Source organism: Fusarium oxysporum, chromosome III (genome assembly GCF_013085055.1).
Source record: "Fusarium oxysporum Fo47 chromosome III, complete sequence".
NCBI classification, from domain to species: Eukaryota; Fungi; Ascomycota; class Sordariomycetes; order Hypocreales; family Nectriaceae; genus Fusarium; species Fusarium oxysporum.
Genome location: NC_072842.1, coordinates 3,737,263 through 3,756,350, shown reverse-complemented (window position 1 = coordinate 3,756,350; position 19,088 = coordinate 3,737,263). Strand labels below are relative to the sequence as shown.

General features: G+C 48.8%; 7 protein-coding genes across 7 annotated transcripts; 3 read left to right on the top strand and 4 right to left on the bottom strand.

Moving 5' to 3' along the window:
• Positions 1-171: 171 nt before the first annotated feature.
• On the bottom strand, positions 172-1,538 carry FOBCDRAFT_218995 (uncharacterized protein). Its single transcript, XM_031177271.3, has one exon. The coding sequence runs from the start codon at positions 1,453-1,455 to the stop codon at positions 283-285; it is 1,173 nt and encodes a 390-aa protein (XP_031048404.2). The 5' UTR covers positions 1,456-1,538; the 3' UTR covers positions 172-282.
• A 6,247-nt stretch (positions 1,539-7,785) lies between these two features.
• Positions 7,786-8,847, bottom strand: FOBCDRAFT_25137 (mRNA splicing protein YJU2). Its single transcript, XM_031177269.3, has 2 exons — positions 8,602-8,847; positions 7,786-8,541 (listed from the first exon to the last, which is right to left on the bottom strand). Exons 1-2 carry the CDS (start codon positions 8,722-8,724, stop codon positions 7,867-7,869), a joined length of 798 nt encoding a protein of 265 aa, XP_031048402.2. The 5' UTR covers positions 8,725-8,847; the 3' UTR covers positions 7,786-7,866.
• Positions 8,848-9,226: 379 nt separating this feature from the next.
• Positions 9,227-10,730, top strand: FOBCDRAFT_25126 (domain of Kin17 curved DNA-binding protein-domain-containing protein). The gene is made up of 3 exons (XM_031177267.3): positions 9,227-9,361; positions 9,440-9,480; positions 9,539-10,730. The coding sequence occupies exons 1-3, from the start codon at positions 9,268-9,270 to the stop codon at positions 10,418-10,420; spliced, it is 1,017 nt and encodes a 338-aa protein (XP_031048400.2). The 5' UTR covers positions 9,227-9,267; the 3' UTR covers positions 10,421-10,730.
• On the bottom strand, positions 10,672-11,370 carry FOBCDRAFT_199028 (transcription elongation factor SPT4; the record flags this gene model as incomplete). The annotated part of the gene is made up of 4 exons (XM_031177266.3): positions 10,672-10,705; positions 10,758-11,011; positions 11,073-11,273; positions 11,368-11,370. The coding sequence occupies 4 exons, from the start codon at positions 11,368-11,370 to the stop codon at positions 10,672-10,674; spliced, it is 492 nt and encodes a 163-aa protein (XP_031048399.2).
• On the top strand, positions 11,371-12,038 carry FOBCDRAFT_25116 (uncharacterized protein). The gene has a single exon (XM_031177265.3). The coding sequence runs from the start codon at positions 11,390-11,392 to the stop codon at positions 11,822-11,824; it is 435 nt and encodes a 144-aa protein (XP_031048398.1). The 5' UTR covers positions 11,371-11,389; the 3' UTR covers positions 11,825-12,038.
• FOBCDRAFT_238128 (Metallo-dependent phosphatase-like protein) lies at positions 12,026-13,765 on the bottom strand (the record flags this gene model as incomplete). The annotated part of the gene is made up of 7 exons (XM_031177262.2): positions 12,026-12,064; positions 12,118-12,242; positions 12,292-12,653; positions 12,705-12,948; positions 12,999-13,434; positions 13,495-13,575; positions 13,634-13,765. 7 exons carry the CDS (start codon positions 13,763-13,765, stop codon positions 12,026-12,028), a joined length of 1,419 nt encoding a protein of 472 aa, XP_031048395.2.
• An 849-nt stretch (positions 13,766-14,614) lies between these two features.
• On the top strand, positions 14,615-18,893 carry FOBCDRAFT_258777 (nuclear protein Es2-domain-containing protein). The gene is made up of 3 exons (XM_031177259.3): positions 14,615-15,980; positions 16,468-18,732; positions 18,843-18,893. Exons 1-3 carry the CDS (start codon positions 14,753-14,755, stop codon positions 18,887-18,889), a joined length of 3,540 nt encoding a protein of 1,179 aa, XP_031048392.3. The 5' UTR covers positions 14,615-14,752; the 3' UTR covers positions 18,890-18,893.
• Positions 18,894-19,088: the final 195 nt, after the last annotated feature.

Here is a 19,088-nt window from a genome sequence, read left to right as displayed (position 1 = left end):
ATGTTGCTAAATAAGATAGTTTCTACTCTCTTGGGAGCCGAAAACAGGGTAGATTCGAGCTCTAGACATCTGTCATACTATATGAACAATATTCGCTTGATAGACAGCGCTTCAATGCTCAGCGATTGTTAACTGAATAAAGACTTCATCACTGGCAATCCATGGGTTACATTTTGTTTCAGTGATTATTAATTAAATATGAAATCTATAGAATGGTAAAAACACAGGGGAATCTCAACACTAAACAAATACCTGGATATCACAACACCTCAAGCAACAACCCTACTTCTCAAAAACCGTCATCATAGTCCTCTTACCAGCCGCCCAACCATCAGCATAATCAGTACCCAGGTATCGTCCCTTGACCCACCAGATCATGATGCTAAACAGCTTCATGGTACCCATCTGGCCAGTCGCCCGGCTTCGACCAAGGGTCACAGCAAACATTGGCTTATTGGCAGGAGTATACTCAGGAAATTCGCCGCCATCGAGGTGAGTGGGAAGATTCTTGAAAAGATGTTGTGCCTGTTTGTCCGCCATGCCGAGCTGTGAGTTCTCGAGGTTGCCAGCATCTCCGATGACGAAGATGTTCTTTTGGCCCTCAACTTTAAGATGGGTGGTCTGCTTGACGTAGCCGTTGCTGTCGAGAAGGTTCTTGGGAACGAATTCGGTATTGGGAATGGTGCCAGTAGCAGGGAGATAAGCATTTGCGGTTATCTTCTTGGTCGTTCCGTCGGCGGAGCGAACCTCGAGGATGGTATCTGATCCTGAGGGTGTTGCACTGATGACAGTTGTCTTGGGCATTGTCTTGACCTTGAGCTTCTTGAGCTCCTTGAGGGTCTGCTTGCGAACTCCATCTGTCGCGGGGGGCGCAAGAGGCAGATCGTCAGAGTAGATGAAGATAACCTCCTTGGTTCCGTGCTGAGAGTACTCAAAGCCGAGCTCACCGGCAGTCTCGGAGCCAGTAAGACCACCACCAGAAACAACAATAGTCTTGGCCTTGCTGATCTGATCTTGGATTTCATGCAACTTCGCCTTGGTAGCTTCAGTAGATCCGATATCCTTCCAGATCAGACCATCCCTCGTTCTCGAGCCAGTAGCAATGACAAGAGTGTGGTAGTTGACCTCACGAACAGTAGCACTGCTGTTAAGCTCAACACTGACAAGGTTGGAAGTGGTGTCAAGAGAAATAGCCTTGCCTTGAATCCACTCAAACTTGTCGGAAGGGTAAGTGCTGAAGGTAGGTTCCAAGGGAATGATAACCTTGTCGTCGGAGATTTGGCCGGGGACAACGACACGAGGCATGGCGACAGGCCAGTGGAAGTGAGTATTGGGTGAAATGACGACCATCTTGAGATCTTTGCGCTTCATGACTTGGTTGACCATTGTTTGACGGATCACCGGAAGGGCGGCAGGGCCTGCACCTAGGACCACGATGGTCTTGACGTCTGCCATTGTGGTGGGATTGAGTTGTTGTTGTCGAGGAATTAGTTCTTTGTATAAAGATGCAATTGCAGTACTGCTTAAACGTAGTCGTAATGTGAGTGAAGATGCTTGATTCAGAACAGGTCGTAACTCTCTACCTATATACAAAACGCAATCCAACTACCCTCCATCCCTTGCTTTCTCAGCGTATTAGAAACCAACAATTACCAGTTACCGCGCGCACAAGCCCCGTGTGAAAAAACAATAAGGTTAAAAGGGCATTGCATTTCTGCCCCTGTTTAGATTAGAAAGACCAAATGCCGCGCGCGCGGCAGATGTTGCGGAGCTGGTGCGAAATGATTGATAGACCCATAAATAAAGGCCGTTGACCAATAGCATTGCTTAACGCTGGTTCTCCCCTCTGCCGCCGGGGGGCTCGGAGACTTAAATGCGCTGTGGCTTTGGCTTTGTCAGTGGATTAGATAACTCGGCGACGGGTTCTATTAAGACGCCGAAAATATTGAATTTTAATTATCGCGACAATGAGACAATCTGCATGTGTCACTCTGAAGCTCTGGTAAATATACGGTTGACATAGTTTCTATCGCAGCAAGTGAAAGTAATCAGCAATTGAGACATGTATAGAGCGCTCAGAACCTTTACAGAACCTTGACAACTACAGAGAATGAGAGTTCTTCATCAATTAGATTTAGACCCTGCATGCTAAGTTCAAGTCGGTTGACAGCTGGCGCACAGCCAATGAATGCCTAGGCCAAGGACCCTGGCTGCTGAACAGGGAAACTTGGCTTCATGGCCCACCTCATGCCAACAACTTTAAATCAACAGACGAATAATAGCAATAAAACAATTCGTGATTGAATGCTGGATATCATATCAACCACGCTGGTGTTTCAGTAGAGAGATATACCATATAACTCCAAGAATTACTGTATTATTGGTAATCCAGTTCCTGAATTCCAAATGCGAACATATCATCGATGCTCTAGGTTAGGCGAGCCAATTTTCCAACATCGTTTTGGTATCAACTCAAAATATCACCTATCAACAACATCACCGTGATAGATATATTCAACATATACTTTTAACCTACAGTCTGTGTTGCAATTATATAGCTGCGATGAATAGTGTATGGCTCTTATTGTCTCGTGGCCGTAGTTCCTTTTAGGCCAACAAACTTGACCAACTCTTGTGAACTTCAAGCGAATATCCAGCTGGAGATACTAAACATGTTATAATGTAGTGGATGATAGATGGAGCCAAGAGGAGCAATACTTCTTCATGAAGCTATCGACCTTGATAAGATCATCGAACAAAATTGCACGTCATGATCGTGATCTCCTCACTCGTCAATTTCAATTGTCGTCATTTCCTCTCTTGTCCTGACGCTTATGAGGAGGTGTTGACGATTTGTTAATCTAGCATTGCCAGTCACTGTGGGTATAATGAAGATGCCGAGAAAGTCGCTACAGCTGTTCATCGAGATGGTTTTCGTCATAATACCCCCTATGACAACAACCGTTATGGTACTTGATCTCGATGCTGCGCAATGACTTGTCATACCCTACAGCGTCACCAACCTAGTAAAGCGGCCCGAAAACAAATATCAGAATGGAGATAATGTTATCGAGATCCTGTACAACGGCCGTGTATGGTGACGATGGGTTGTTGACTCTGTTCGATATGACCCATCTCAGCCTGCATGGCTAGCATGGGTAACCCTCAACGTAATGCCAACTGAGATCACGTAGTAAAAGCAACCGAGTCGACACCACGGTGACATATCCCTTGTCCTTCTGCCGTCACGAACTGGTCGACAGGGGATACTGAAACTTTGTCGGGAAGAAAAAACCCCAGGGTGTGGTGGTGCGGCTCAAACGTCATACCCTGAGAGGCGCTGTAATATGATGCAAAACTTCGCCGCAAGGCAACCACTCCACCGTCGCTTTGACCGGGGATCGTAAGCAACCTACCAAAGTGAGAATTGACAGGCAGAAGTGATATGAAATTATTGTTTGTTGAGATTGCGTAGTTGATTACTCCTTATGGAGATGGGAGGGATTGGTTGAGGATTTCGAGGGAACTCCCAACTTTGGTGACCAACTATCTCATGTGAATGACTTCCCTTCGCGATTTTTATGGCCACTGCCATGCGCACAGTCCATCCAACTGCAATTGTCAGCTCGAGGAATTGACCAAGCCACCGGGCTAACATCGAAACGTGCAATGGCTAGTATTCCTGACTGTTTCATCGGGGGCCATCTCCTGGAGCGGAGCCATCTTGCATCACATAGAACCTTATGTCATCTTTTCAGACGACGTCAAAACAAACATCAAAAGCAAGGATGCGGTGCGGGCTCTAGATGAGGGTCAGGGGACCCATTCAAGCTAGGAAAACATCGATGGGTCAAGGTTTAGAACGGCAAAAGAATCTCTCCAAGTGACAGAAGTTCTTTCGTAGGTGGCATTGATGATTTTCCTATCGACAAACAGAGTTGGAAATGCAGTGTCGTCATCACGTGTCACAACGGCTGATCAGAGGCGACAGTACTAAGGAGATGCCCTTTTCAGTATCGACTCTGCTGTAAGGGGTCCAAAGGGCTGAGATTTAAAGAGTGCCGTCCAGACCTCGAGATCACAGGCTTCTGTTTGGCCCAAAATCAAGGCCAAGAAGCCGTTTGGCAGCACAAGCTTGTGGGGCATAAAGTGAGGCTCTAAGAGAGGTTTTGACGTCTGTGACAAGCTGAAGATAGCTTCAGGCAAGGAACCAACAAAAAAGATTGACGTCGAACGCAGCCTTTTCGTTTGGCTGTCCCTGGTTGGCTAATGACGCAAATGGCATGGAATGTCGGTGATATCTCTAGCCTTGTGGGTCAAGGATAATCTCTGCAGCCCGCCGCTCTGGCCTGCTCATGACGCTGGTGCTCCCTAGACGTGCAGCGTATAACAGAGGCGAAACGGTGCTGAGGCGAGATATGACGGTGTACGGTAGCATTCTGCATCTTCCTCTCAGGAGCCTCAAATCAATCCTGGGAGTCTCCGTTTTCCCTTTTTCCTTTTCCTGTTGCGGAGAAAACGAAAATGACCCCTGTAAGAGGTGACATCAGCAAGCGACTCTCTAGCGTGGCGGCTGAGTGACCTCATTGGCGCACCTGGTTCCCGACAGAGGTCCATGCATGCCGTCATTGGCCACTTGACTCTCGACTACAATTTCCCCTTTCTCTACTGGTTGAGCGGCACAGCACACAGTGTTGAATCCTCGCCATGATGATTTGATACTGTGTTGACAATCCGACGTAATAGCAAATTTCTCTCCGTTTCTACACGACTTAGTCCGTTTCCGTGGCGGGTAAAGGAGTACCAGAATGCACAAGGGGTTGCACTCTTATTGAGTGCCGACGTCAACAGATGATTCATACCGGGGTGTGTTCCACAACCTCTTGAAGATTCAGGGTCTTTCATGTGTGATCATATCTCATCTATTCGGTGTGATGTTCACCGAGATAAGATCGGGGAAAGTGGGAATAACCTCGCTTCAAAAACTTTGTTTAGACGTAGAGTAACATCTGCTGGTCATCAACAGAGCAAGGCTTTTCAAGGTTTTCGGTGCGTGATCAACCGGGTATCGGGAAATCAGCCGCCAAGAGGGAATTTGGGTTTTGGCCCATGGGATTGTCCCAGATTTCCCATAGTGTTGGGCCGATATTCCCGTCTACATTCCCTCACTCAGAATGGATCCTGGATAGTGATGTGCGCCTCCCGAGAGCATATCGGACTCTCCCCACATTGATGCTACATGTTTGAGCCTCAAAGATTATCTTCTGCCATGAGACCCACTGAAGTCTGAAACTTGTGGCTCTCGATATACGCCAGTGCTTGTCGACCTCGAGATCTCAGGCACTTTGCTTGAGGCTTTTGTCAATTTGGAGTAATCCCGCTCTGATCTCTGGGACTAGCTCACTAGAGAGCTGCACCAGAGTCGGAAGAATGCCAGCCCGAGAGCTGCAGTGATGATCCCTGTAATTTGGCTCTTAAGGGTCCTGTCTTGGCAAAATAGTCCAGGGCCTGGGCGAACCGTTGCTGCGTTCAAACACGCACCCGCTCCATGAAGCTCGTGGTCCCTGGCGTGGTCTCATGGTCTCGGAGCTGAACAATCATTCAGCGGACTTTTGGGTAACAAGCGGGCGCAGTTTGCGGTAAACTTTGTTTCCTCAATGGCACAGGCTTCCATTTCGCATTGTCTCTTCGTAAGAGGGGTTATTTGTCGTAACAACACATGTTTCTCAGGCCATGATGCCTCCGCATGCATCATTGCCCCGTCTTTTGGCTTGAGCTTCGAGACATGACTTCCAATCACCCACCACCATAGTCGAGCAATGATGCACGAGATGACTTCAGTGCCGGGACCGGATCAGCAGGGTCTTTCTGTATTTGCGCTGTACCCCATGCCACTCACGATTGATGCGAGTTAAGCTAAAGAGTCTTTGCATTGGTGCAGGGATTTGTTGATCAACAAAGAGCGGAGTGGAATACAGTAACGGTCCGTACTGTAAATTATCTCATTCCTGCACGTAGCCTCACCTCTCGGAAGCTCTGAATGAAAAAAGTGGCGATGGGGACAGGACCCTGAACAATGGATTTGAGCGAATCATAGAAGACTTCGTCAGGGTGCAGGGATAAACCGACGATCTCTCCGAAGCTTACAGCGAGCTCCAGTAGGGAATCGTCAAGCTACGCCATTTACATGCGCTAGAGGACGTCTATCTCTGACGATCAGTCGCTCATGATGGCATTACATTGGCCTGAGCGGACTGTTGAGCCCCTCTTTTTCGTTGTGCTCTAGGGACATTTCCCGCTTTCAGAAGAGGAGAGGAGAGGAGAGGTCAAGTTTGTCTTGTGCTTGTTGATGGTATCACGGTTGGAAGATGTAAAAGAGTACTTGAGACCCTGACCCAAGTGATAGAATACTTGGACAAATTTGGGATAGTTTATAATAATTCATGAAGATTACCGCTTTTTGTATAAGCTGAAGAGGATCATGAAGTACCTGACCTTCGTTATTTTCGCACCCTCATCAAAGGTCTCAAGTCTTTTGGCTTTCCTAGGGACGGGTATGACATCCAGGCTATGAAGTGTGTGTGAGAGAGACAGACACAGAGAGGAAAAAGAAGGGTCCATCCATGATGATGATGGGCTACGGTGCCACTCGCACCACCACACACCCACTTACAGGCGCTAACATCGGATGCCACACCCCATTACACAAGACGAATCCACTGTGACTGCATTGTCAAGGGACCTGGGGGTGGAGACTTCAGGTCTGGTGGGCTTGGACTTTGGGCTTGGGCTTGCAGGTACCCAGCCCGCTCCGCTCCTCTCCTTCTCGGCACTGCTGATGTGCATTCTCTGGCTGTAGAGTTTGTGGTATAATAAGACCCTGACATCCCCTCTCGATTTTGCTTCTCATCATCAATCAATACAACAACAATCACAACAACTTCAGCTACTCTTCAGCCTCATTTATAAACTCTCCCCTTTCAAGCCGGCGTTTACCACTAGCCTATTCAATTCAATAATTCGACTCACTTGCTTCAGTCGATAATTCATCACTCATCACGCAACTCAACCTCGCCTCAATCCACTTACACAAACACCACAAAACACCTTCATCATGCCCGCTCGATCAGACTACGGCTCCGTCTCCATGTCCATGTCTCCCCCTCCTCCTACAAACCTCTCAAGCTACTCCCGCTTCATGCACGACCACACAAAGCGTCAGATGGAGGCTTCCGGTGCTAGCCCACCCCCAACCAACGCTACTGCTCAGCGCGCCCGTTCGTCTGGCATGACAAATGGCCACACAAGCCCCAACTACTCATAAATCATGACGAGAATACGGCAATTCTAGAACTCCACTCCTATCATGAGTTCTATTTCTCACCTTTTTGTCGTTCTGCCTTGGCTGTTGGGGCATGACATCAATCGCGACGTCAATGGTGGCGAAGCTGCCCCCAGCCCCGTCTGAGCCAGGGCCTCATCATCACACTTCTCTCATGAAACAACATATTATTTACGGCGTACTGGTGCCTAAAAAAGTTCATTTTTATATGACGAAATGGCCTATTTTCAAAGTTCTTTTCTTTACAAGCAAACACGACATGCAAGGCGTTTATGGTTGAGGGTTTATGAGCTGCGAGAGTAGCACTGTGACATAGCGGGAACAGGGACACACAGACATTAGTGGAGGAAAGAGAATATAGCATTTAGCTATTTGCTACGACTAGTGGAATGATATATGAACGAATTATCTGATCAATACTTTTCCTCTTGATGTTGAATTGAACATAATGTGACCCTATGTTTGCGCCAAAATCCATGATCGTCATTACAATTAATTATTTAATTTTCCTCTTGTCCTTTCTCTCATGACGATTTCTTTTTGAGTCCCAGAGCAGCTGCATGGTCCTTCTTCTTCTTAACCGCCCTCTTAAAGGTTGGCGCTGGGGCTTGCGGCTCAATAGGTGTTTCTTCTGGTTCGGCAACCTTCGCAGAGCTCTCTACCTGAGCTCGTGCCGCAGCGAATGCCGCCTTGGCAGCTTCTTCATCTTCCTTTTCCTGTCGTTCTCTCTCTTCGTCTTCTGTTCGTACGATAGTATCTACAAAATCCACACCTTCTTTCTCGGATCGGTTGATGCGAGCGTTTCTGTGTCGGATTTCGTCCAAGGCATCGGCAGCGGCCATTTCTCGTTGAGCATCCTGGTTCTTGGCTTCCAGCTCTTCCATCTTGTCCAATTCTTCCTCGCCCGCGGCTTCTGCTTCCTCTCTCTCCAACCTGTCCAGACGTTGTTCGACGCTCTCTTCCTCAGCCGCGCGATTCCTCCACGGCTCATTGTTCCTCACCGCTCCACTGACAACAACGTAGTCTTGGTTCTTTGGGTCGGTCTTAATGATGATCTCCGAGCTGCAGGATGAACACCGGAAACTGAGCTTAACGATCTGTATTCCTAGGTACTTTTCGTCCGGCGGAGTCTCCTTGCGAGCGTTCTTCTTCAAACCGCGATTTGAGAAGGCGCCGCATCGTGTGCATCGCATAGTAAACTAGAGAGGGGTATTAGTTTTGGTTACTATCTTACAGGAATTTGGTGGGCCAAGACGTACTGGACACATTATGCGAACCTGCTGAATGCGAGGTCCAGCGTTCTTGGGACCACGACGACGCTGAAGAGCGCTCGGGTCAAAGTCGGGAGGGTAGTATTTCTGTAGTACTTTGCGTTCCGACATCGTGGGCGAATTCGGAGAGTGGGTATTTCAAGTAAGGCTCAGTTATATGCGGAAGCGCGCTTGTAGATTAAAGTAGCTGGCGGTGGCAGAGCCAGATTCGTGCTGTGTGAATGATCGATCGTGAAGATTGAAGTTTTGGAGTTGAACAGTCGCAGAGTGTAGATAATAATAGCGGGGCTATCTGGCTGAATAATGCAAAGACAACCAATCAGCTCGTGTCGCGCTTCAGCGGGCTCCCAAGGTAAGGAAGTCATCCAAAGTCATCGTAAGCTGACCTAATTCATTTATGTCACTTAGGACCGAGGTCTCGAGTTTCTTGTCTCTTTTAGCATACCATAAATATCTCTCAGCGAGCGAAGACATCGATCTCATGGATGGCTTTACGGATACTTAAGTTAGTAAGCATAGTGCGCTGCGCCAATAAGCTTGCATGATCTGGTACATGCAAGTCCCCACCTATATCTAGGCTCCACACTCTTAACATCCTATCCATCCACCAGCTCTTTACATGAGAATCTTCCTTCACCACACATCATCGCCAAAATGCCAAAGGCCGAGGTCGGTTCAACGAAATACGTCGCAAACCGCATGAAGGCCAAGGGCCTTCAACGTTTGAGATGGTACTGTCAAGTTTGCGGTAAGTAAACGCTACGCTGTCTCATCATCGTGGTTTCAGCTCCTCTTATTCTCATAACAAATACTAACTGTTTCACAGAAAAGCAATGCAGAGATGCAAATGGATTTAAACAGCATACGGTTTGGTCCAAATCCGAGATAAAGCAGTGAGCAAGCTAATCACTAACTATCATGGTAGATGTCGGAATCTCACGTTCGGCAAATGTTGCTTGTCGGCGAAGACCCCAAGAAATACATAAAATCGTACACGCAGCAGTTTCAGGCAGACTTTCTTCAGCTTCTCAGGACCGGTCATGGTGAAAAGCCAGTACATATCAACCATTTTTATCAAGAGTACATACGAAACAAGGAACACGTACATATGAATTCTACCTCTTTTGCTAGCTTAACGGAATTCGCGAAACATCTTGGCCGCGAGGGAATTTGCCGCGTCGAAGAAAACGATAAGGGTATTCACATAGCGTGGATAGACCGGTCTCCAGAAGCCCTAAGACGACAGGAAGCATTAAGACGCAAAGAGGCCCAGGATCAAGGCAACGAGGAGATAGAACAGCGAATGATTCGGGAGCAGATTAAGCGAGCACAAGCTACCGCCGGCAGTCGGGAAGAGGAGAAAGAAGAGGACAATGAAGCTCGAGAGCTAAAGCGACAAGAAGGCGAGAAGATCAAGCTCTCATTTGGAGCGAAGCCAGCTGCTTCTGAAAAGAAGTCATCAGAGAGTCCGGTGCCAGATACAACAACTCCTGAAGCAGAATCTTCAAAGACAGCAGACACAAGTACGGACAAAGGCAAAGAGCCGGAAGCAGCGCCAGCAAAGCCCAGTGGATTTGGAGGTATCTCAATGAAGCTTGGCGGAAAGCCTCAGACCAAGAACGTTTTCGCCCAGGCCAAGAAGAATGCCTTCTCTTCAGGATCGAAGAAACCAGCCAAGATTGAACAGCCAAAGAAAATGAGCGAGGCTGAACGTATAATGAAGGAGGAGATGGAGAAGAAACGATCAAGAGAGTCTGCTGGTTTCAGCTTTGGGATGGGCTCTGGTAAGAAGCAGAGAAACAACTGATAATATTAGGGATTGTATATCAGCCTGGACCGGGTTACAAGAGTTATAGCAAATGGCAAGGGTTCAATTATGTTAAGCCCAATAATTGCATGGGGCGTTTTTGCTTTATTCTACCATAGATACCACAACGACACTTTTTAAATGATCATATGCCATTTTCATAATCTTTACTCTTATGCCAGTCCCTCTAACGCCAGTTTCGCCAGAATCAGTAGAAGATATTATGCCAAGCCAGTTGAATGCATAGCGTTCTAAGCATCGTTCTCCGCCTCTGTGCCGTCACGTCTATAAGCCTAGTCAGTTCGGTCCATCCCAGCAGCATCTAAGTCCAACTTACGGAATGTACTGTATTCTATACTCGTCTTCCAGCGTCGATCGAATTTCATCGGGGAGTTGACCCGACACTTTGATGGCGTACATGCCAGGTACATAGTTGTCGAGGCGCTGGTACTTTGCGATCCATGATTTGGCCGGGTTTGCGAGGGTGATAACTCCCTCAAAGACTTGGGAGGTGCAGCTCTCGATCTGGTCTTGCGAGTGCTGAAGATGTAGGAATTCCTCGCAGTTAGGGCAGCCTTCGTCGCGGAAGCGCTATATTCGCATTATGTTAGTCTCGGGCTCGTGCTTGGCTTTCGCGATAGAGAGGACGTACGGCGTAGGTCATGACAATAGAGCAGACCATGCATGCCCGTAGGTAGCGCGCTTGGCCGGTGGAGACGTAGTTGGAAGACGACATAGTTCGTGTTTCGTGGGAGACACCGTCGATAGTGTTTTGTTTCGGCGATCGGTCTTGGGCGTGGAGAGTGGTTGTTGAAATGCTGAACAAGTTCGCGACAAAGGCGGCGATGAAGAGCTGTCATGTATTTAAGCGGTGTATGCAACAACTGCGATATCCACTCAAACTTGAATATTTCATTGAAGATGGATCAACTTGACCATCAACGAACCATCTTGTTATTTCTATTCAAAATGACGCAAAATTCAAGCCAGGGAAGCCAAAAGTCAATCTTTCAACAGAAAGATCTGGAAAAGTCTCACGATCTTCTCGCATGCACAATTAAGGAGCCACCATTCTCATATGTACACCTGCAGCTTGTCAGCCTCAGCGGCTCATCATCTGTCACACTTGACAACCTTTCGCTAAAGAGCTACTGCACAACTGCACTTCGACGATGTCTGGGGATGGTAGGAACTGCAATTTCTATGGATATACTCAAAATCGAAGCCGACCATGCCTGGGTCCGTATTCCAAGACCAGACCTTGGCTCCTTTGCGACGGCAATCACAGCATGGCAAGGCACAACCGATGATGGCGAGCAAGTAAGCCTACAACTACGACAATGCTCAGACTGGCTAGGCGCCATGGTTGGAGCGGACGGACAAGATCGACTATGGAATGCTTGAAGAGTGGCATTTTGTCATATTTATCATCATCCAACTGGAACCTCATTTTATCATCTCATCTATCCGTAGATGGGGGTATAAATGTATGCATGTACATCGCCCATCGGCCTACCCTGCAAATGCACCGTTTCCAGACGCCCGGGACCTGAATACATCGTAAAATCGCCGCCAGTTTCGCTTTCTAAAGGCTCTCGGTTTTTTCTACATCAGAGAAGACATGAGAGAGCTTTGCGCATATGCCTGGCAGTTGATCAGTATTGGGGGTTACGAGTAGGGCATCGAGGACCACTCACCATAGGCTTGATGTCGGGATGAGGCACGGCATCAAATTGCTCGTACTGGAGTTTGTAGTCGGGGCCAATGTTGATGTAGGCACCCTTGTTTTCTGTTGAGTCACAGTATCGAGGGGCAGAGAAGACTAAGGAAAGGTCAGCAAAAGTTCAACAAAGATACCCAGAATAACTCACCGGTAATACAGCGGCCATCGTGCTGCACCTCATAACCGTCCATGCGAACCTCGTGACTTCGAATAACAGCCTCAAGACCGTTCTTCTCACAGAACTTCTTGGTGATGTCGGGACCGAACTGCATACCGACACCACGCTTGCTGGGTCCTCGGCCGTTCTCCTCCTGGGGGTCGGTCCAGAGCATCTCCATCATCAAACCAGCTTGACCGGGTTGTCGCTGGTTGTGTCGGTTGAGTTTTCGGATATCGTCAAGAGTGACGCTGTCATCAGAGAAAAGACCTCCGTGAAGGACAAGGTACTTCTTGCCGATGAGAGTGGCCAGAGCAAGAGCAGAGAAGCTCTCAGAGAACAGCTTGAAGACCCTTCATACTCAATCAGTACCATCACATGGATACGTGGTTCGCAAAACTTACCGCTCGTTATACTTGGCCTTGCACTCGCCCTCGAAACCGTACACACGGTTCATGTCATCCGTTTCGTGGTTACCACGGTTCAAGAAGAACTGGTTAGGTCGCAGCCACTTGTAAGCATAGAGGAGCAGAGCGATCTCAGTCGACCAAGAACCTCGATCCACGAAATCACCGTTGAAAAGATACCAGTGCTTCTCGTCGGGGGTTCCGTTACGGCGGAACAACTCCATAAGATCGAAGTATTGACCTGAAGTGGCGAATTAGCTCGGCAAATCTCTGACCGACAAGTTTCCTTACCGTGAGTGTCACCACAGACAGTGAGCTTCACGTCGCTGGGAATCTCGACCTCAACCATGGTGGGCTCGTCGTATACGAGCTTCTTGACCGCGATGATGATTTGGTAGACGTATTTCCGGTGGATCTTCTTGCCCGTCTTGAAACGTTCAATCATATCATCGATGAACTCTTGTGTCATCTCGTCGCCTAATCGCACACCATCATATCCTGGCTCAACCACCATGGAGTCCAGATCAAGACCCTCAGCCGCAGAAGGCTCATCGCCGACCTCGATTGCCGCAAAGAAGGCCAGCTGACGGACGATCTTTTTGCACTCCTCCAGCTTGAGTCTGGCATCTTTGTTGCTGGGATCGAGAGACACACATGTCTTGAAGTCGTCAATGGCCTCCTTAGGTCGGAGGATCGCAGTCTTGGCCAGTCCTCGTCGGTAGTACGCCTAGCAAGGTCAACATTTCAAAGCCTCTTCCTCCAGTTCGTTTGTGGTCTTGTGGCGAACCTTGACAAGTTTGGGGTTGAGCTCGATAGCCTTTGTAGCGTCGGCAATGGCATAACCGTAGGCCTCGGTTTTGATGTATGCCTAGAGTACCAAGTCAGGAAAGGTTCTGGGGTTAAGATCGTGTGGTATATTGACGCACTTGGGCTCGGTTGGTGAAGAATGTAGGCTCCTTGTCGTTCAACTTAATAGCCTGGCTGTAAAAGTCTACGGCACTGGGATAATCTCCCGCTTGAAAGGCCTTGTTTCCCTTGTTCTTGAGTTCGACAGCCATTTTGCGAAGTCAGCGTTTGTTTGGCGAAGAAGTTCGCTGCACAGAAGGAGATCGAAGGGGGAGGAGGGGGAGGGGTTCTGTCGTTTGCGCCGAGCGCACCTACAACCGCTGAAGTCGGTCGCAAGGAGAGAAGAAGTGGATTTTGAAAGGAAGGATTCAGAAATAAGCTTGTGGAATGCTAAAGAAGCGAAATAATCTGCCAAAACGGCTTGGTTCCACAATGTGAGGAAGGGGAAAGAAGTTTTGGACGTTGATGGATGGCGGCTTTTCGGTGGAGTTTCTCCCCGCTGCCGGCGTCATGAAGACGAACCTAGAACGCCTGGCGGGGCGGGCTTAACGGGCAAGGCTTCAGGGCTTTCAACCTTTGTGATAGGTTAGAATGCCCCTGTAAGCGATCGCAGCTGGGCGCAAATCAGCAATGCCTAGCGTGACTACGCGCCCAAAGTTGGGGAATCTTTATCAATCGCCACCGACACTGTGCGTTGCTGCATTGGAGCCTAGCCTCGGATGCGAAAGGGAATAGATGGTCTATTATTATTGTGCTACGTATCAGCAATCCAAGCCGAAGTTTTCGTACTTTTGATCACCAGACTATTGTGGTACTCTTGAAGCTTAGAGTAATATATCGCTTACTTCCTACTACCTTAGGTAGGGAGTTAACGAAAGTTACCTACTTAGGTACTAGGTTTCAAAGGTCCCTTGGGTGGGTAAGAATGGTAGATATTACCATGCACAGCAATATTTGGGCTGCCTTGGCCAATCGGAGATCGGTTAGTTGCATATCAAGATCTCGGCCCCACTTCTTCATTGTTGGTACCTCAGACAAAGTTATCACAGTCAACAGACAAACCAAACTCATATTTAAAAAGCACAACTCATAATATTTAAAGCACGTCCAGCGACATCTCGTGGCCCGACAGCACGACGCGGCACTCATTGTGAACTGACCACGGCTGGTGCGCGCCTTGCGCCTAGATTTAGCCCATTATGGACTCATCAGGGTCAGGGACCTCAAATGCGCTGGTACGCAAGCGGACAGACACAGACTTGATGCCCCCGCCTCCTCAAGCCAAGAAGATAAAACGACCCAAGAAGGTACTCGACGAAGATACCTACACAGAAGCACTGTCACAAATCATCGCCCGGGACTTCTTCCCAGGACTTCTACAAACTGAGATACAGCAAGAATACCTGGATGCGCTCGAGTCAAAGGATTCTGCCTGGATCTCAAGTGCAGGCCGAAGATTGCAACATGTTATGACACCAGGGCGCCGAAATGCACCTCTCTCATCACAGGCAAATTCTTTCACTGCTGGTGATCGGACACCTTCAACATATGGCGGTGATACGCCAGCTTCAGTTACCTCTAATGTTCCGGATCCGCAACCACGGCTAGGAGCCAACATGAGCCTGACAAAATTTCAAGATACTTACACGAGCGAGGATAATGAAAGCTTTTATAAGCTTGTTGACAAACAGAATCAGAAAAAGGCTGACAAATATGCCTGGCTTTGGCGCGGTAACAAACTACCGTCAAAGCAAATGATCAAACAGAAAGAGGTTGAGGATCGACTGAGCCAAACCCGAAGCCTCATAGATGACGGATTCAAGAAGGATTTGCTGGCCATCAAGGACAAAGATGACCGTCCAGCTCGCCCAGATTCCTGGAATGCCAACCCTCGAAACAGTTTGATGTTCAGACCTGACGGGTTAGAGGATGGTGTCCTCACTGTTTCTCAGAAGGCCGAGGAATCTTCAAAGATGGCTCCAAAGTCAATAGTCTACGAGAACACGAGAATGCCACAACCGCGCATCACACCGAGGCCACCATCTCCGACCATGTCAGCGGTGCGAGACGCCATTGCCGGCAAGCCTCGGAAAGATGACCGAGACTCCAGCATCGTTAGCGGAGGCGAGACACCAAGAGTTAATGGGTATGCTTTTGTGGACGACGAGGATGATGAAGATGAGCCAATCCTCCCTGCTCCTATTATCAATCTAGGCCCGGGAGATGCAGCTCCAAACCCTTTCCGCTTACAAGAGCAACGTGACAGAGAAAGTCTACACGAACGCATGGTGGAGAGGATATCTCAGTCGAAGAAGGAATCCTCAAGGAATGGACTTACAGGGAGAGTTGACAAGACGCCGGTTCCAAAGTTTCCGAGTAGTCCTCGGGTCAATGGTGGACTTACACCTGCAGCACAAAGGCTTTGGAGTAAGATTGGCACACCTGGACGTGGATCAAGTGGGAGCTCATTTGGAAATTCCAAGCCCATGACTCCCAGAGGATCACTTTTGAGATCAGTGAAGAGACCTGGCTCAACATCTGGAAAGAAGTAACGGTTGAAATGAGATACCGCGGTGACAGGATTTGGGGCTTCTCTTACTCCTTCCATGTCTCCCGGAGTGCATTCATGGACTGACAATTGCTCCAATGTTTCATTGTTCTCACATGACCTGTCACTATCCTCGTCGTTTTTTTAATAGCATGGTGTTGTGTTGGCGCTACATACTTTTCACGATACCTGCCGCGGCTCAAAAGAGAAGCGCAACCATTCTGGATTATTTACAGGATAAAGCAAATAGAATTAAAATTCAGATCAGCATCTTCTTACTTTGGCCGAATAATGTGTCTGGTTCCTACACCTCTCAGATGAGGCCATTTACAAGGAACCCGCTTAGTTGCATGACCCATCGATTAGATCATGGACTTTTTTCATTGAACCTTGGAACCACCAACCCACCAAACCTAGCTGGCAGCCAACGCCAGCAAGCCAGACAATATCAATCACCTCCATTCAATGTGCTTCTGGCCCAAGGAGGCCGTATAAGCCCGATGAGGTTCGTCGACTTCGCAATTGACCTTGCGGCAGTGCTCAATGCCTCTCGAGGTGTCGCCGCTAAGCATGTCGCGCTCCGAGGTCGCCAGATCGATACCTACAGTCGAACTTCGAGTGTTGCCGCGGCATTGAGGAAGCGAAATGCTCAAAGGAGCTCACCGACGGGGGAGAAAGCACAGAATGCTGCGGGGGCGAGCGATGAGGTTGTATACGAGCAAGCTGCACCGGCAGCACGAGAGACGAAACCTATAACCGAGACACCGAAACAAAATGCTCCGCCTGAAGTGACGAGAACCGAAAGAGCACCCTTCAATAGCCCGATCCCCAATTTCAGACCGAGCCCACAGCAACAGGCTACGTCGGAACCGGCGAAAGAGGATGATCTTGATCTACCCCCTGGGATCGATGTCAATATCTTCCATACCGCGAGAGGTTCTAAAGTCCTCGACTCTCTACGAAAGCAAGGTCGACCTGGAGCACCTCCTGCACGCCCCGGAGTTGGGGGTCCTGTGAAGCCACATCCCATGCGAGACTGGCCTCCGCGCCCACCACCCCTCGAAGAGAGCTATGAAGAGGAGCCCGTAAAACCTCAAGAGCCTGTGTTCAAGCCAGTGGAACCCGTAGAGCCTGTGGAGCCAGCTGAGAAGGAACCCCTGGTCGAGAAGTTTGTGCAGAAGAAACAGTCGGAGGAGAAGCCCGTCGAGCAGAAACCGGTGGAGGAAAGCTCCGTGCCTGAACCAGAAAAGGCCACTCCGTTAGCCCCTACAGCCGACAAAAAGATCGACGAGGATGTCATTCAAGCTGCCAGAGAGATTGCTGGGGAGACAACAACGCCCTCAGAGACACCCTATGCTTTACGAGAATCCAAGGTCCCCTCGTCTCGTATCAGCCGAATCTGGAACTATAGTGGTCTTGCAGCAGGTATGTTGGGAGGCGCCATGACCGAAGGCTTCAGTCGAGCCTTTGGCGGTGGTGGCGAGGGATCTGTCCTCCTGAGCGAGAAGAACATGGAGCGTCTGGTTGCAAAGCTCTCGCGCATGCGTGGTGCTGCTTTGAAGCTTGGCCAGATGATGAGTTTCCAGGATACCAAGATGCTGCCTGCCCCCATCCAACAGGTGCTCCAGCGTGTTCAGGATCGCGCTGATTACATGCCTGCCTGGCAGCGTGATCGCGTATTAGTAGCAAACCTTGGTCCTGAGTGGAGAGAGCTCTTCAGCAATTTTGAGGAGAAGCCTATCGCTGCTGCTTCTATTGGGCAGGTTCACAAGGCCACATTAAAGAACGGCAAGCGAGTCGCTGTCAAGATCCAATTCCCTGGTGTTGCTGACTCGATCAACTCGGACCTCGATAACCTAAGCATTCTCCTCACAGCTACCAAGCTACTCCCCAAAGGTCTATACCTCAACAAAACCATCGACAATGCGCGATTAGAGCTTGGCTGGGAATGTGACTACGAGCGAGAGCTTCAGTGCGCTCAACGCTACAGGGAGCTTCTCGGGTCAAGCGAGAAGGATGTTTTTATGGTGCCAAATGTTTATCCTGAGGCATCGGGTAAGCAAGTCTTGACGATGGACTTCATGGATGGTATCGGCGTGACTCGCATCACCTCTTTTACCCAGGAGCAGCGTGACTGGATCGGTACACAGATTCTTCGCCTCTGTCTCCGCGAGATCACCGAGTTCCGTTTCATGCAAACGGACCCAAACTGGACAAATTTCCTCTACAACGCAGATGTCAACAAGCTGGAGCTGCTCGATTTTGGCGCTTCTCGCGAATATCCTGACGAGTTCGTCACACAATATGTGCAGCTTCTCGCTGCGGCTTCACGATCCGACAAGGCCGCTGTAAAGGAGTTGTCAGAGAGCTTAGGTTACCTGACCGGCCATGAGAGTCGCACCATGGTTGAGGCACATACAAAGTCTGTCCTTACACTCGCGGAGCCTTTCCTTGCTAGCGCGCCCGATATTTATGACTTTAAAGACCAGACTATCACAGAGCGTGTCAAAGCTCTCATCCCTGTTATGCTTCACGAGCGACTGGCACCTCCACCAGAAGAGACATACAGTCTGCACCGAAAGCTTAGCGGTGCGTTCCTCCTGTGTGCCAAATTGGGTAGCAAGGTCCCTTGTAAGTCCATGTTTGAGGAGGCACTTGCCAAGGGGGGATATAGTAGGTGAGAGTGACGGAGAGTCAAATGTAATTATGTACCATATAATCTCATGTGTAACATTATTTAGATGATAAAACGGCCGAGGGATGTAGAATAGAAAACGGGATTTCATGATAACAATGTCTCGTCCAGAGCACTCATTTCAATTATTATAAAAGTCAATTTGACAACTTATTTGATGCTCATCAAGAGGCCGTGGACAGCGTCAAACTTGTCTGCGGATCGAAATGTCTTGTTCTAACCTCCAAGCCATTATGATTCGGACGATCGGAGATGAACCGGTATCTCGAGTTCATGAGTCTAGATCTGGTGG